Below are 18,654 nucleotides of genomic sequence, written 5' to 3'. Positions count from 1 at the left end.
GGCTCATTGCAGTAAGGAGGTATAGTAGATAGAATGCCAGAACTAGAGTCACAAGACCTGAATGCAAATCTAGACTCAGACTCTAGGTGTATGACTGGGAACACACTTAAATTCCATTTGCCTCTGTTTTCTCAACTATAAATTAGGGATAATAATAGCACAGGGCTATTGTGAAGATCGAACAAGATGATATTTGAAAAGCACTTGACACATAGTAAGTACACCTTTACTTTCCTATTTTCCTTGTCACCTTTTACCAAATTTATACAGATCCATAGGCCTATTATACTTGAAACTATTAAGTGGCATAAAGAACAAGGGTGTCTTGTGATGATGTTTCTATGTGTAGACATCTAACATCCTCATTGATGTATCCTTGTGTTCTAATGGTCTCTACAACATCAATCTTTTTAATGTTGTCTACCTTTACTGACAGGAACTTCATTATTCTAATTAAATTAAGTGAATTGCTCATCACAGATCCATAACCAAGTAACCAACTTAATGAGTATTATTCCCATTATTCTGATTCTAGGAGCAGCAGGGAAAAAAACAGATGTATCAAATATACAACCTGCTACCCACAACAGTCCCAGGTGCATTTGAACTTTATTAAAATTTGATAGGTAATATCTAAGAAGATAAAAGTACAATAAAATATAAGTAATATCATATTTTAAAATTAATTCTCCATGCAACCTGCAGGGATCCTTATATATGGATTAGTAACCCCCATTTCCATTTGAGTTTGACACCATTATCTAAAACTAGCAGTTGCTGACAGTGCTGACCTATAGGTTAGACATTTCTTGTTTGGGAGTTTCCTATACCAATGAAACCACAGATTGAATCCTTATTCCTATTTGGATTATGGCTCTGTCAGACCTTTTCCTGGACTTCTGTATTATTTCTGAAAAGGGCTGACAGCAAAATAAAGCAAATATTACTGTATGGATTCTGTTAAAAGTGAGATGCCTTAAAAAGGTCAGTGAAAGGAAAACCTTCCAAGGAGTAAAAGAAATCAAATACAACTAGGAGGTAGGCATTTACTTAGCAAACATTTTCAAAAAGACAAAGAGCAGGAATGGTACTGGAGTGAGAATGAGCTCCAAACCAAGGCCGTGAGTGCTAAGAAAGAAAAATGAAAATCTATTTGGACAAACCAGTCACCGAGTCAAGAAAAGAAGCCTAATAGTCTCATTTCCTATAGGAAGATCCAAAACAACATATTGGACGATTTATTAGAAATGAACAACTGGGTAATGTTTGTTTAAAAATCAAATTTTGAGCAAAGGTTACAAAGACACCCATCCCAGGGAGTTCATAAATTAGCTGATTATTGCAGTCATGAGCTCTCATTTTTGAAGACTTTGGGGAGGAGAAAGGAATTTTTCAAAACCAGAAAAGAATAAAAAACTTTTATTTTTGGAAACAAACAAAAATGTTGACCCAAAAGAATAAACTGCATTTACAAAGCCATTTTTATAACTAGATAACTCATGAAATGATATGCAAATCTCTTTTAAATCCGGTGCACCCGAGTATCATTAAGAAAACATCATAAATGCATCTTGGATTAAAAAAAAAACTAACAACAGCAGCAAATTGATATAATGAAAAATCTGAAGCTTCCAACTTTGTGTTATAATTTCCAACTATCCAGACATTTTTCTTAAACATCTCTCATGTTGTTCTTGGAAAGGTGGAGGCATTTTAAAACAATATTATTTTCATTTATACAATATTTTATATACTGTACATATCCATATAAATCTAATTTTTGAGTGGGAACTTTCTGCTGCTAACGCCATAAATTTCCATTTTAAATTTATGTTATCTAGGTTATAAATACCTTAGCTTCTAGACACAAGACCAATTATAAAAATTCATACTGAGAGATGTTTCAACATATTGAAATAGAGAGCAGCATTAAAATAAAGTATCATTTGTCTGCCTCCATAAGGGTTCTACATAAGAAAAATTTCCAGATAATAACACTTACCTGCCCCACAGACAAAACTTTAAAGAAATAAAATGTCTTTAAATAATTTAATGGGATTTTTCCCCCTTAAGTGTATTATTACACACTTCTTATTTAACATATTATTTAACTTTTTCTTAATGACTCAGCGATCATTAAGAATATTAGTTATCGGGGTGGCCATGTAGCACAGTGAGTAAGAGCACCGGCTCCAGTGTTGAGATGACCTGGGATCACATCTGGGCTCAGATACTTAGCATCCACCCAGAAACACCTGGCCGTGTAACCTTGAGCAAGTTACTTAACCCCAATTGCTTAAAAAAAAAGAATATTAGTTATCGTATTTTATGGTAACAAACATTTGCCCTAAGAGGATAGTGAGGAATGTAGTACAGCTATTTCCCCTTAGAATAAAGATACCATTACTTCTGGGTTTTATTAGTTCATATTTTCACTAGTTTTGGTTTGGTTTGATTTTCTCTCTGCTCAGCAAGTTTAACTGTCACTTCTGGTTGCTATCCATGTGACATCTTTAGCATTTCTTTTGCCCCTCTTCTGTTTTCCTTCTGATCTGCACTGGGCTAGGAAATAAGATGCTCAAGGTTTGTTAGAAGTGTGTCTAAAATACCTCAAAATGAACTAAAAACGCTTGTTCACATGGCACTTTATGGTTTACAAAACATATTCCTCAGTGCAGGGCCACGGGGCCAGCAGTGCAACTAGTATACCTATTTAAAAAATGATGAAACTGAAGACAGGATCATTTTGTTTATGCTCAGGATACAGAGAAAGAATGATGGGTTTGAAGTTGGAGGAACTAGGTCCAAATCTCAGATTTTCTACTTACTATCTATGAAACAGCAAATCACTTACTTTCTTTGTGCTTCAGTTTCCTTATTTGTAACAAAAAAAGTTTGATTAGGTGACCTCTAATGTAACTTCCAGTTCTAAATCTAACATGCAAGTTAGTACATAAGAGTATGGAATAAAAAAAAAACTGTCTACTGAGAAGATGCCCCAGCATCACATGAACACGAGGGACTTTCCTATGAGTAGAATGCATGGACTTTGATACACATTTATTTGGGCTGCTCACAGGCTTCTTTTGGGGATTCCTTTTAGAGTCGCAACTATATTGTTCACAGTTGATGTTGCTAGATAAGTGACCTGTATATAGATAGGTCAGGAGCTACTACTCAACAAACAAGAGCCTGGGGTACAGAAGCTCTCTAATTTATACTGAGATGTCCAGTCATCAAACAATAAATGCAAATTAGATTATTTTCTTTCACAACTCAGAGTGAAAGAAAAAAAAAGGATGCAGTTTTCCATAAATAAGAGCCTCATTAAATTGATTTTGGGAGGTGTTACTATTATTAAATCCATGTAAATAATACAAGAAAAAAAGTCAATGTTACTGGAGAATTGATCTAGCCTTATTAATGTTGGCCCTTAAGACAGAAATCATTGCAGTTGCTTTTTTCTTAGATGACTCGTCTTACATTATGCAGATCCTAGCAGGCTTATTCTCCAACAAGATCATCAATCTTTCCTTCTGACATTTTGTCCCAATGTCTTGTTAAAACAGTCCCTCTTTTCTTTCCTTAGATACGAGAAGCAGAAATAGATAAATAGTAGTGGAGGGATATGGCACATGCACAAAGTAAGTGAGATGGTGACTTTCTAAGTGGAGGAGTCTAGGGAGCAAAATAAAAGCACAGATGCCATGTGTGTCTCATTCTGTCACTTCTCTGTAGTGAGGTAAATAGATAGCATCAGTGATGCTCTGAAGTGAAGTGTGGTCATTTCCAAGCATTATTTTCAGACAAACTGCTCAGCAGTCTACAATGCAGTGTAATCCTCAAGGACCTGGACTCATCTACACGTTATGGGGATTTTACTGCTGTATGTATGATCTGATCAAAAGTTATTATTGTAATGATCCTTGGAACCATGTAGGTATGGAAGTATGAGCTATTCCTATTAGATGTTTGCTGAGCCCAAATCATGAGAATCATAACAATGATTTAAATAATCTTTGAAGTAAATTACTTCTCAGCCGAAAAAAAATTAGACTATTGCCTTGACTTTTCTTGGTTTTCTGGTTTCTAGCCCATCAGAGATTAAATTAACAGTAGAAAGGGTATCATCTTGGGTAGGTGTTTGAACAAAGGAAGATCCAGAAGCTCCGTGTTCAGATATGGAAGTTAAAGTCATAGAACAGGATCTCATACTAAATCATTCAAATGACCAATATGCAGAGTGCCCGAAAAGGCTTTGTCACTAAGAAGACACAGAAGTCAGTGAGTCCTTAGTATGAATAAAACTCTTGCTTTTGATACAAAGCTCAAGACACATAAAGTGCCATCACAGATATTATTTTAGAGGAGTGCTAATATTTATTCATTCATTAAAGGGACTATAATCAATTCCAAACACAGTTCCCCCCCCAAAAAAAAATAACTGAGGCACGTTAGAGTCTGTGCAAGGTACTGGATTGATAGCCAAAGGCAGGGAGGGCCCAAATTCCTTTATAGCTCAAGAGGCAATATTACCAGCATCCTACAGTTAAAAAATTCATTAATACCATTGCTACAATTAATGGAAATTATACCAATTAGAATTTGACCTTCTAGAAAGCAGAGACTTCTGATTTTTCTTTCTGTATCACAAGAAATTAATATAGTGCTTGGCATAAAGTAAGAAGTTAGTAAAAAATTTTTTCGTTTTATTTCGTCTCATTCAATTCAATAAATACCCTTTTCATGTTACTACAAGGTATTCATCTAGTAATGTATGAATGTTTTTGCACCAAATCTGAAGTATGCTTGTGGCAGCAGTAGAGAAAAACACATTGTTTACAAAAATATGAAGATTGTAAAAAGAGAAAAAAAGTGAATAACAAAACAACCAATGGATCTTGGTGGCATGAGAGAGGAAAAGAGTTCCATTATACTTTGATCTTGGACAGACTGTCAGTGGCCCAGGACTGAAAAAGAGAATAGTAGTTTGGATTGCCTTTGGGGAGTTATATAATTCTGTTAATGACTCCAATCTTCTTCCTAAAATAAAAGTCTAATCTTTTTAACACAAATTTCTTGTGGTGATGATGTATTCCTATGACTTAAATGCTAATTTCCAGGAGACTGAAGCTGAGGATCATTCAAAGGGAAATAGAGAAGTACATGGTGGAAATTAATATTCCTCATTATACATGAAGATACACTAGAGTAGCATTGTGAGAGATGTTATCAAGTACACATATTCATGGGAGGAAAATATAAAAAAAAACTAAAATGGGCTGAGTTACATAGTGAGAGTGATAGATAATGGATGGACAGTTTGATTGCTCTACTGATAAATTAGCAATGTCAAGAAAACTGAAGGAAGGTCCCTAACATTTAAGTGGACATCTTGTGGATTTATAGGAAGGGAGGGAAAGAATGACATAAGACAGGCCAGGGGTGGGGAGCCTGTGGCCTCAAGGCCACTTGTGGCTCTCTAAACTTCATAGAACAAAGATGGCAGATATAGATATACTTTGATATGCATCACTTAAAGGAGTATCAAATTACAGATTCATCTAGTCTGTTGAAAGATAATTTCATTTTTCAGAGTTTAAATATAATCCATCATAACAAAAAACAACCAGTTATATATAGTGGACAGATAACTTAGTTTGACATCAGAAGATATGAAGTGGAATTTTATATCTTCTATTTACTATTTGCCTAACTTCAAGTAAATCACTCTTCTCTGGCTCTCAGTTTCCTAATCTGTAAAATGAAGAGACTGAACTACATAGTTTCTAATATTTCTTTCAATTTAAGCAGTCTGTGACTGGCTAAGGAAAAATTAGAGAAGAACTGCAGTTAGGGAACAGTATGGGATAGGGACTGAACTTGTATTCTATTGCTATAGTGAATACACGGTGAGAAAACTTCCTCTACCAATGCAGGTTAATACTTTCTTTGCAATTTAATCTTCAAAAGTTGACTAGAGTCCTGGGATATCTTTAAGTTATTTGCGCAGAGTCAAATAGCCAGTATGTGTCATAGATGAGACTTGACCCCAGGTTTTTCTGGCTTCAAGGTCACCTCTTTATTTACTGTAACAGGCGCACCTTCCCCCTTTACATTATCCTAATTTTAATTTTTACTCATATTATTGGTTCTTGACTTCTTGGGAGGTTATATACTTATTTGTGGGATACATGAGGTGGTGTTATCCTAAATTTATCCTAAAATATTATTGCTGCAAAAGAATTCTGGCTATCCTCAATGGGAAAGAGAGAATTATCAGCAACAGATTAAATTGCTGTCAGAATAGTAGTAAGGGTAGCTAGGCAGAAAAAATTTCAATCATATGGTTGGATCTGTGAGAGGATATATTTTAAAGATCTTTTATCCTAGCTACTATTTTGAAAGGAAATGAGTGTTAAGGTGTGACCATTTCCACTTTTGTTTTGGGAAAGAGACCGTTTAAAATAAAAGCAGAGAATTCTGTCCCAGTTTAATTTAAGTTAACACTTGCAATTATTGGAGCGTTAGTCAGGAGCAAGGCAGTTGAGTAAAAATCATATGTTGTCTTTCAGCAGCTCTGAAAATAGACTAAATATCACAATATAACTGGCATGTTAAGATCTGAAAGGAGTGGAAAACATCACTAGATATGTTTGTTTTATTTACTTCACTTACTTTAACTTTAAACATGTTTAATGTCTACACAGTCACTGTACCAAGAATTCAGAAAGAGAGATTTAGATACAGATAGATCTAGATATAGGGAACTTTCCATAGTAACATAAGGGAAAAATAAAACTTCTATTCAAGGAATGGTAGGGAGGGTTGGATAATTTAAAAGCTAACTATAAGTACCTACTTAGAATTTGATGTTAAAAAGATTTTCCTTTATTGAGGATGGTGGGATAAGGAAAGTGAATGGTAGGGTAGAATTTTTAATCTTATTTTCATCTCTTGTTAAGGAAACAATCTCACAATCAATTTAAATATTGATCAAATCTTTATTTTCATCAATAGAACATAAGTGTCTTGAGGGGAGGAACTCTGGCACATGGAAGTGGTTTAGCAAGGGTTTGTTTCATTTATGAAATTTTATTTGCATTTATCTAGGTAGTAGTTTGGGCTGATGGAAGAATACATACCTTCTGTCAATACCTTTCTGTCAACACCAGTGATGATTTTATTTAGTTTGAGCAGCTACCTATCACCCAGTGCTATCCCATTTGGGAGCAAAGGCCTTGAAATTTTATGTAAGAAAATCACTACAAGGTTACTGAAGAATTAGAGGGCTGTCTTTCATTATTAAATTTCAAGAACTTTAGGATTTACTTTCCTATTACCCACATGACCGAATTACTTTCCTCAAAGATTTCATGTAATTTAATAGTTGGGTTTTTTTTTCCTGTGGACTTAATGAAATCAAGGCTTCCCTTTGTGCTTCATCTTCCAGTTCAAGGACTGTATTCTTTTTGGTACAGATGAGATAAGATTCTAATTTCATACCAGTTCTTATGAAATAGGTTAGGGAACTCAATGTATTTCCTGCACTAGATACAGGTCTCAAAGTCCTGTAGGAGATTACAGAATACTGAGTATTGGTAAGTACCACTTCTTCACAAAGTTTTACTTTAATCTTGAATATTCTGTGATGTATGGGCTGCATGCTTTCTGCAAGATTCCCCAAAGTTCCAAAGGACTTGTTAACTTTCTTGATATGATTATCCTAGATATAATTTGTTTCTAAATAGTTATTTACTTATTGTCTCCTCCACTCAACTGTGAATTCTGAGAGTAGGGACTGTCTCTTACCCTTTTTTGTGTCCCCAGATTTTAGCACATTGCTTGGCACATAGGCACTTAACAAATATCTATACTGACTACTATTTGTCTGCCTGATTGACTTCCTTTAAGAGATGAAACTTTCTGATTTTTAAAGTACTTCACCATTTATCACTCTCCCCCCAGGGTTAGCCTGCAAGGACTAGGAGATCATAGTCATTGCCTGTCTGTGTCCCATAAGAGCTTTCAATTTCCATATCAGAAGGGGGCAGAGAGCAGATCTAGACTAAATTCAGCCTCCATGGAGGTAGGAGTGTCTATAATCCCAGAGAATCTAGAAATGTGAATGAGGGAGGAAACTGGGGAATGAATGTCTTCTCCACTGGGAGACCTGTCCTCTGTAAGTTATTGGACCAAAAGAAGATGCTTAGTTTAGGGCTGATAGACCTGATAGAAGTAGTATCAGAGTAGGACAATAGCTATGTGACTATGTGACTGGCTGACAACTTGCCCTACGCCTCCCACCAATTCAATATGACTCAACAGTGAATGATTAAGCACCTAATACAGACAAAGGCTGATAACAGGAGATAATGACAGAAAGCAAAAAGTAAAACTGACTGTGCTCCCAAGAGGCTTACCTTCTCTTGGAGGAATACAACATTTTTGACAGAGCAAATTTGACAGAGAAAATTTTCAAAGTAAATACAAAACAATTCAGGAAGGGTTAGTATAGTAACAGCTAGGAGAATTAGGAGCCTCCTGAGTTAAGCACCAGAAGAAGCCAGGACTCCTATGACCACTTTAGGGTTTATGTACAAGTTTGTAAAGGATATAGATAACTCATAGAGTTTCCTCTACTCTATACTGGACAGCCAGTTCCAGTACTAAATATATTCATGTTCACCAATTAATTTAGTCATATATATGTATTAGTTTTTCTTCTAAACTAGATCATAATCTTGATGGAAGGGATACTTTCTCATCCTGTTTCCACATTCCCCTTAGCACAACATAATAAATGGCTGTTGGTTGACTGATAGATACATAGAAAGCAGAGGCAGCACTGGACAGGAGATGAAATACTCAGTGTTCAATCTCCCAGTATCCCTACAGTAGTTAGTTGTAGCAAATTACCCTACTTACCTCTCTAGATTTAATCTCACCTCTCACAAGGGTTTTTTTTTTTCATTTTTTTTTATATAAGCAATTGAGGTTAAGTAACTTGCTCAAGGTTACACGGCCAGGTGTTTCTGGCTGGGTGCTAAAGTGTCTGAGCCCGGGATTCGATCTCCAGGTCTTCTCAACACTGGAGCCAGAGCTCTTACTTGCTGTGCTACCTGGATGCCCCTCACAGGGATTCTTAATCTTTTTTAGTGTCATGGACCCCTTTGGGCATTCTGGTGAAGCCTATGATCTCCTTCTCAGAATGGTGTTTTCAAATGCATAAAAGAAAATACATAGTATTATAAAAGCAACCTATTTCATATTAAAATACTTTTTTTTAATAAGCTCAGAGACTCCATGTTAAGAACCCTTGAAAGATCAGGTGCTTGAACTAGATAATCTCTACAAGCTCTTACCATTCTATCAACAGAGAAAAGGGGAACAGAACAAGAGTGTTTATTACATCAATGATATAGAGTGCTTTAAAACAGAGAATTGCTTTAAACTGAAAAAGGTACCATCACCAAAAAGCAGAGTTCCTCCCCCAGGAACCCTAACCTTAATCCTAGATTCTAAACCATAGCCCTAAACCTAAATGAAGACTGGACAGGGTGCTGTACCTGGTTTTCCCATCCTCCCACCTCAGACCTCCCTCAGGGAAGTGAGCAGACTGCTAGGTCAATTTCATTCTCCCCCAAGGGATGGATGTTCGCCCTTACCCAGTCAGCTCACCTTTACAGAGGTGGGCAGGCTTCTGGGTCAGGGAGACTTGGCACTGGTGGGAATTTTGAGGTGTCTCCTGACCAGTCACCATTTTTGGCCTCTGCAAGTTTCTGCTTACTTAATACCTAACCATTGGCCGCATGGCATCCCTTTAAAATCTGAGGCTTTACTTGAGATCGCTGCTGTACTACCTGGGACGGTGGGGTGGTACCTTGTCAGCCCACCATGTGGCCTGATCAGCCAACATGGCATATAATAAAGGGTCCAATTCTAAATTGTTACTTGGGTCTTGCTCGCATTTTCTGGGTTCAAAAAGGGGTGGGTGAATAACTATAGTTGCATGTCCATAAGAAGAGGCATGACCAGGTATGTATATGCCTTTCATACAAGTGATGTAAACACTTTGAATGATTGACTCTTTAGGAGAGTTAGTGCAGAGCTAAAACAAATGATTATCATCAAGGACTAAGAAGTCATATATTATACTACAGAGACAACCTAAGGCTTCCACCAGTGGAACATAGGTTATAATTGAAGTCCTCTGGCCTGGCTGTGTGCAAATAATAGACAGTGCAGTGTTCCAGTAGCTGTGGTATTGCGGCAAATGAAATGAGATAACCAAGTTGGGGAGTCGCTGTATGGTTTTGCTGAAACACTGCTGCAGGAAAAATGGCATAAGTCAAGTTTACTGTTATGGTGGAAAGACGCCCCTCCAGGATAAGCTCATTATTTCAAAACTCACCACCATACTGCTAACTCAAGCCTTGACTGATAACATTCCCTTGCCTTTGACTGGAGGACAGAGTTCCAAACTTCTCCTGATTCCTTCTGTAGTGGAGGGTAGAAGCTGAACTGTCAGGGTACTCCACTTTGCCTCTGCTGCCCTGCCTGGTTTCAACTCCCTGGGACAGTTGCCTCTGTGCCAGGGACCCCTTGGTGTCCTGCTTTTCCCCACACTACTTTCCTGCCTTCTTTTGTACATTCCCCCTTTAGATTGTAAGCTCTTCAATGGCAGTTGTTGTCTTTTTACTAATTGTATTTCCAACACTTGGCACAGTGCCTGACACATAGAAAACACTTAAGAAATATTTACTGGATTGGATTGGAAATATTCCTGGACTCAGAACTATGAGGAAGTGGGTTTGAATCTCCTCTAGGTCATATATTAACTGTGTGACACTTTGCAAATCATTTTAATCCATTAAGCCACTCATTTGTAAAATGGGCATAAAAATGCCTGCCCTATTTACCTTGGTTGAATCTGCAAAACTTAAGACTTTAAATAGACTTGAATTATGTATGACAATGATTGGGAAAGTGAAGCAGCTAACATTCTTGGTCTATCACTACAGAGAATGAAATTGCTTCTTTTAGTGAAGACTGTGGTCTGAAAGCCAAGTTGCAAACGGTGCAGGCCTTTCACAGAGCCGCTGTAGTTACCAATCCAGTGCTACATTCCATGTGTGATTTGTGTGGGAAGGGCTGTTTGTCCCACGCTGGTCATTCCAGACTAGATTATAATCACCATCACTGGAGATATTGTGAAAGACTGTTAGCAATGTATGTGCTCCTTCTTCAGAAGAAGCTTTTTCCTGAAGTGACTGGATTTCTAGGATTCTAATTATAGAATCTGAGAGTTGGAAAGAACTATGGAGATTGGAGAAGGAACTATGGAGATTAGCTGAATTCCCTCATTTAACAGATGTGGAAACTGAAGCACAGAGAGGTTTAGAGATTTGTTTAAAAATCACACAGCTCAGTACTCCATGAACGGGTCCTGGAACTTCTTGTATTTAGGGCACATCACAATACTCATTCCATTGCAAAGCAGAAATGGATGAAGGCACAGAAAGGTTAAACAGTCTTGCCCCAAATAAAAGATAAAAAGAGGCAAGACAATCCCTGCTTCCAACTTAAATTCTATTGGAGGAAAAATACAGCATAGAAAGACTTAAGAAGTGAAATGTGGTGTAGAGGGACAGAATCTACATTCAGGTGGAAGGATGAGGAGAAAGAAGGTCAGACCGCAGTTGGCATGATTAGGAAATAACTAAGAAGACTAGCCTACCTAAAAACAAATCTGTAAGTGAATATTTTAGTTACTACCAATGAAATAATATTAAATATTTCAATATTTATTTTATTTAAATCACTGCCAAATGAATGGATTCCCAGATTTCTTGAATGGGCATTATTTGGGAAAAAGCAAATGGCAGGGGTAACCTACTTGCCTTAGCTTGCTAAAAGGGCATATGACCCGCATTCAGGCTTAGGCCCCAACCCCAATATTCAATACATGGCAATTGATTGAAAGAATTAGGGTGAGAATCCAGAGCTAAAGGTGAACTGATTTCTCAGTACCTTTAAGGAGTATTCAGGGACATGGTACATCATACAATTTGACAGTTCATTCTGGAGAGTCTAGATCATAAACTTGTTCATAAACAAGTCTATGGACAGATTTCAGGAGGTCCATAAAAAAATGAATTAGAAAACAATACAACTTTTTCTAGCTTCTAAATTAAATATAGTATTTCCTTCAATTATTTCAAATGTTATTCTGTGGGGCAGCCATTCTTTAGACTTTACCAGACTGCCAAAAGGATCCATAATAGAAAAAAAAGATGAACACCTGCTCTGGTCAGTATTGGCATTGAGGAATGATAGTGTGATAATGGAATGTGCTAGCATTAAAAAAAAATGAAGCTGAGACCAGAAAGAAGTAATGGTAGGAGAGAAAAAAGACGGCAATGAAAGTATTTTGTAGAAAAAGTCACAATCTCCCCTGAGACACTGATAAAAGAAGTTTGACAAATCCAAAAGCCCTGGTGTTACTTTCTATCTATTTGATGAACAAATTATTTCTATTTTCTTTGTAACCTGCAGAAAGAGAACTCATGGGAACACTTCTTGGAATTCCCTTGCAATACTGCACATGAGGAGGTTATCTCACAGTATCACACTTAGGGCCAATCCTACGGGAAAAGCAAGGAATTAATATTAAAACTTGAATTTCGTAGGTTCCCCAAAGATTTAATACACTGAGATTCTAAAGAAATCTTAATGTATATGAATTTCTCTGGGAAATTCAGGGTCTCCTGCCTGAGAAATCAGATTCTCATTTCACTAAACATAGGATTATGAGGCAATGAAATGGATTCCATAAAATACCAAAGGTCAGATCAAAGAATCCCAAACTTGGACAGCACCTCAGAAGTCACATAGTATAAGCCATAGCTAACCAGCTATTCTCTCCATGATACTCCCCATGAGTGGTCATCCATCTTCTGCTTAAATAACTCTTGTGAGAATGATCTCACTACCTCCTAAAGCAAGTCTCTCTATATTTGTAGACCTCCAATTGTGGGGAAGTTCCTCCTTACTTTGGGATGAAAACTGCCTCTCTTTCATTTCTGCAACAAATTCCTAGTCTGGCCTTTTGGGGCCAAGTCAGAGCAGTCTAATTAGTCCTGCATATGGCAGCCCTTCAAATACTTGAAGACAAATAGAGAGTGCTACTGCTAGTCTAAGTCTTTCTTTCTCCGGGCTACAAATACCCAGATCATAAAATCCATTTTCATATGGCATAGTCTTAGGTTCTTCACCTTCCTGGCCATCTTCCTCTTAAAATTCTCCAGCTTATGCCCTCCTTAAAATGGGGCCCCTGGAACTGAACATAAGTTTGATAGAGTACTACCAGGACTGGACCATCACTTTCCTCATTCAAGACACTATGTCTCTTTTTATGAAGCCTAGTTAAGTTTTTTGGGTGCCATATGATGCTTGAGCTATATAGATTAGTGTACTAAAGACTTTTTATATTTTTTATAGAAGTTATTGTTTAGTTTTACCTTCCGCCCATCTTATTTTGTGTAATTGACTTTTTTTCTTTGACCAATTACAGTATGCCCCCAACAACCTCTCCCCTCATCCAAATGAATTTAACCAAGGTGCCAGAATTTCCAGTCAAAGCTCTATATGCCTGGGTAATTGCCTATACACAGTAAATTAAATAACAGAGTAAATCTGGAGCTTTGTTCTAAAAGGTTGTTAAAAGAAGATTCAGGCAGTTTTACTGTGCTGGGCACGAATAATTTGAGCAATTTTCTCTCTAAATTTAAAATTTTTTAAGACTAAAATTTAAAACTACACCTGGAAACACTGACATTGTATGATTTTACACTTATTCTTTTTATGAAAACACTGAATAACTATCATGTCTAATATATTAGCTTTATCCCTGAGTTGAGACCTACTTATCTGACAGGAGAGATTGTCCTAAGATTTTATAAGTTTATATGTATTCAATTTACAGTACATTTTTTAGACATTGAATGAAATACCAGATTATTACCTATGTTCCTTTGGGAATACTGCTATATATTAAGTATTATCACTCATTTAGTTAAAAAATGCTTAGATTAAAGCAATTATGGGACAAAATACAAATAACAATTTGTTAAAAGTGTTTCAAAGCAGTTGAAACAATATTCTGCCAAGTTCCTGAATGTTTATTTTGCTGACTTTATTTTTATAAATTAATCAATTTCCAATAAATGTCACCAAATTTTCTCCCTTTTATAAAAGGATATTACTTAGAAATTAAATCTCTTTTCTCTATATACATGCTTATTGTATATATATATGTGTGTGTATGCAATTCTTGAAATTATGCAAATCCAGCCAAGTTTCACAATCTCAATAAAACTAATTTGTGTGCATATGTATGTGTCTATGTGTATGTACAGTATATATGTACATTTAAGAAGGTATAAACTCAGAAAATAAATTATATATTTCTATGTGTGCCTATGTATGTGTGTACAGACACACACATGATTTCCTATGAATGTTGTAACTGACAATTTATTGTTTGAACCACATTAAAATGACCCAGGGGCAATGTGTAGTTAAATATATATTAATGTTTACTTCAAACAACCTCAAAATACATTCATGAATACCTTATATCCATCAATTATCACCAAGTATTAAGGAAACAATTATTGAGAACAGAAGTGTCAACACCAACAAACTTCACTCATTTCTGTTATTTATAGCCTCTGCTCAAAAGTACACATAGATGAAGAGACACACATGAAAATATATGGTAAACACTTTTTTCTATGATGTAAAGAACACAAAACTTAGCAATAAAAGATATGAATTCCAAAGGTACGTCTGTGGCACACCATACAAAATCGAGTACCTCACTTAACCTCTCCTATCCCTGTTTACTTATTTCAAAGTGTACATAATAATCTTCATACTACCTGCTTCTCAGGGCTGTTCTAAAGACCCAATGAGATAGCATGTGAAAGCATGTTAGCAGTGGAGAGTACTATATGAATTATTGAGATATTTAAATTATGAGCATATCAAGTTATTTAATTCAATTGGCCAATTCAAATTTAAGTATACTTAGATAAAATTCAGCCTCATTATAACAGTAAAGCTGGGAGCTAGATCCATTTTGCCCACAAAAGGTATTATTTTGCTTAACTGAAGTTTTTGGAAGCACCTAGTTAAAAAGAAAAGTCACAGAATCTTTACTAGCTGTCCCAGAGAGGTGAAAAATTCTTTTTAAAGGTTATACATATAGCAAGGTAGGGCCTCAAGAAGAACCCCCAGCCCTCCTGATTCCAGCAGTCAGTACTAGGTTTCATTGTACCATGTTAATGAGCCCATTTTGTCCCTAAAGATACAGCATGACTTATGAAAGTAGTGACACATTTATTCCACTGTGTATATTAATAGGTTTCTTTCAGTGACTCTCTCAACTAATTTCATGAACCAAATTAATCCAGCTTCATTTTACATTTTCTTTAGGAAATGTGCTTTACAATTGCCATCTGCCTCTTCATCAATTTCTGAAACCAAGAACGGCGGCACATTTGTGACACGGTGTCCTAACGCGACTCAATTAAATGAGAAAAATGTAATGAAACCACCCAACAGATTTGGCAGTAAAAATGTTCTTACCTTCATATGTTCCACTTTCTAGGAGAGCACCACTTTTCTCTAGTTCCATAAAGTCTTCAACAGTGATGAAAATGTAGTCCACACCAGGGACTTCACCCTCCTTATGTGGCCTTGTGGTACCTGAATCCAAAAACAAAATAAACAGAATGTGAAATGTTTGCAGCTGAATTTTAGAAAGTTTCCACTTCTGAATGGTGAGCTGCACACTTACTTTGTGCTTGGATTCTATATTTGTCTTTTTGTTTGGAAACAGAAAATACTGGAATGGTAAACATTCAAGTCAATATACAAAACATCTTTTTCCATCAAGCTCATAAAGAGTGCATTGCCATGGAATGTATCTGTGTGGCTTTTTTTTTCTGTTTTAAAAAAAAGCCATTATGTACTTTGTGAAGAGGTGTTTTGAATACTGAGCCAGGAGTTAACTAGCTTAGGAATTTACATATTTCTCTCCTATGAATAGGCTTCTATTATTCTGTTCAGATTGCTGTGTTGTTACATAAATGATATCAAAAGATACATTAAAGTTTATCAAGTAATCTTTTATTAAATTAACATGGTCAATAATGTAGTTGAAGTACTTATTTTAATTTTACAGGGCAGCGAGGTGGCACCGAGAAGCAGTCAGAAAGAAATGAGTTCAAATTTGACCTCAGACACTTACTACCTATGTGATCCTGGGCAAGTCACTTAACCTTGTTTACCTCAGTTTCCTCATATGTAAAATAAGCTGGAGAAGAAAATGGAAAACCACTCCAGTTATTTTTGCTAGGAAAACCCCACATGGGGTTAGTTAAGAGTTGGACACTACTAAACAACAAACAACAATAACATTTTAATTTTATGTATTTTTTGGAGAGGCAGCACAACATAGCAGAAAGAGGAAGGGCCTTTGAGTTAGGGAGATCTGGTTCAAGTTCGACTTCTGATCTACTTCTTTTGTGATCCCAGAGAAGTTACCTAATTTTTCAGTGACCCAGAGCACTCTCTAACACCAGAAGATTCAGACAAGCCATAAATCTGAATGGATAGGAGTTTCTCCACATTGATAAAATAACAGATATAGATCATAGAGTAAGGGAGGGGACCTGAAAGCTTCATAATTTCCACAGTCTATTCAAATCTAACACCCTCCCTAAGTCACTTATATAAGGCATCACACATAGTCAGAAATAAATGTCCATAAATAAAGAGGAGACAAATACCATGCATAAATCTACAAAATTCAAACACACAAGCAATCAGCAATTTGGGGGACAAAAAAAGAGAACTCATTTAACTTTTCTTCTAAGAATGAAAAAATGTATTTTAGGCTTAATTTTTACTTTCATTTTTTACATTATAGTCTTTTAGTCAAAATGACTGACTGTTCCTTTAAATCTCTCAGAAGAAAATCTAGACTGCAAATGAGAGACATATATTACCGTCAGAGACTATTCTTGGTTTAAAAAAAAAGAACAAATTTCATTGAAGCTGCTTTGAAAATATTACCCCCCCCAACTTTATAACCTCCCTTGATTATAAAGCATGGTTTTTCTTAATAACATTTAATGGTATTTATTGACTTCTTGTCATTTATGTTTAAACCATGACATATTATGTGATGTTTTATGTTCTTACTTATTGTAGAAAACCTACAGCCCCTGCATCTAGCATGAGTAATATCTTTTAATTAGTGTTGTTACCACAGACTTAACTTTCAATTTCCTGTGCTTAACCCTTGTGGATGAACAGTACATTATTAATATATTGAGGGGTTTTTTGCAATCAATTTGTTTTTCTGTTTTGTTTTATTTTTATGAGAAGGAACACACTCAAATCATTAAGAAAAAATTATCTCCTGAAGATTCAATTTTCCTTACTGATTTATCTGCATATTTCAGAAGCTGCAGACTTTGATTAATTAACCACTTTCACTGTGGCAATGCATTTATAACATGACATGTATACAGAGCCACATCCTGAGTCACCATCTTCAAGTACTTTTTGGAGGAGGTATAGAGTGTACCTTTCCTTTTTGCAAATTCTTGGAGTCAATTGATTGTGTCCATGCTTTTATTCTCAAATGTTTAGCTGTTTTCCTGTTGCCTCTTCATGCTAATGTCCCGAATGATGATAAACCCAAAACAACTGACCACAAATATAGCACTAGATAGGATGATTGAGATCCCTACAGATGTAAATCCAACAGATATTTCATAGATAGAGAAGCTTCCAGATCTCACTAGTAGCAATTTATTTGACACCAAGTTCAGTGTTCTTTCCAATCAACAAATAAACATTTATTAAGCTCCTACTATGTGCAAGGAACTGTGCTAAGTGCTCAGAGTACAAAAAAGAGGCAAAAGAGTACAAAAGCTTACAATCTAACGGGGAGACAATATATGAACAAATATATGGAAAGCACATTATATACAGGATGACAGAAAATAATTAACAGAAGAAAAGCACTGGAATTAAGAGGGGCTAAGGAAGGCTTCCAAGAAAGAAGATGGTATTTTAGTTGGGATTTAAAGAAAACTAGGGGAGTCAGTAGTCAAAATAAAGGAGAGAGAACATTCTTGACATGATTTTGCAGTCAAAGAAAAAGACTGAGATTTAGTTCCCATTGTACTATAACTTGGAAGTGAGGTTGAAAAGCCCCTAAATTCTGGACTTAGACTGCAACATTATCACTACCAAGAATGTTAGGGTAAAGTCCAACATACCAAATCCCTAAGCAGTTGCATGTAAATGTAAGCTACTTCTGATGCTTTGCTTTCTCCCAAAATGTGTAAATATCGCCATATCCTCTTCTGCCTTATGGGATAATTCATTTCAGATGGTATAATGAAGATTTTAAAAACAAATAAAAGTTGGCTACTCATCCCAGAATATAGATAATCATGGAAACCAGCTATTGCAGGAGGGAGCAAGCTTTCCTTCCTTCCTTCCTTCCTTCTTTTCTTTCTTTCTTCCTTCCTTCCTTCCTTCCTTCCTTCCTTCCTTCCTTCCTTCCTT

General features: G+C 36.0%; 1 protein-coding gene across 1 annotated transcript in view; it reads right to left on the bottom strand.

The window, feature by feature from the left end:
• LOC138175883 (membrane-associated guanylate kinase, WW and PDZ domain-containing protein 2) overlaps positions 1-18,654 on the bottom strand; it is a 1,727,565-nt gene that overhangs the window by 732,848 nt on the left and 976,063 nt on the right. The window contains exon 3 of the mRNA XM_069106526.1: positions 15,655-15,774. Within this exon, the coding sequence (XP_068962627.1) occupies positions 15,655-15,774 (120 nt within the window). The remainder of the gene's footprint in view (positions 1-15,654; positions 15,775-18,654) is intronic.

Source organism: Petaurus breviceps, unplaced genomic scaffold (genome assembly GCF_028583685.1).
Source record: "Petaurus breviceps papuanus isolate PSGF00001 unplaced genomic scaffold, PetGlider_PUasm1.0 79, whole genome shotgun sequence".
In the NCBI taxonomy this organism is placed as follows: domain Eukaryota; kingdom Metazoa; phylum Chordata; class Mammalia; order Diprotodontia; family Petauridae; genus Petaurus; species Petaurus breviceps.
Note: the sequence above shows the minus strand (reverse complement) of the source record. Positions and strands in the feature narration are given on the sequence as shown.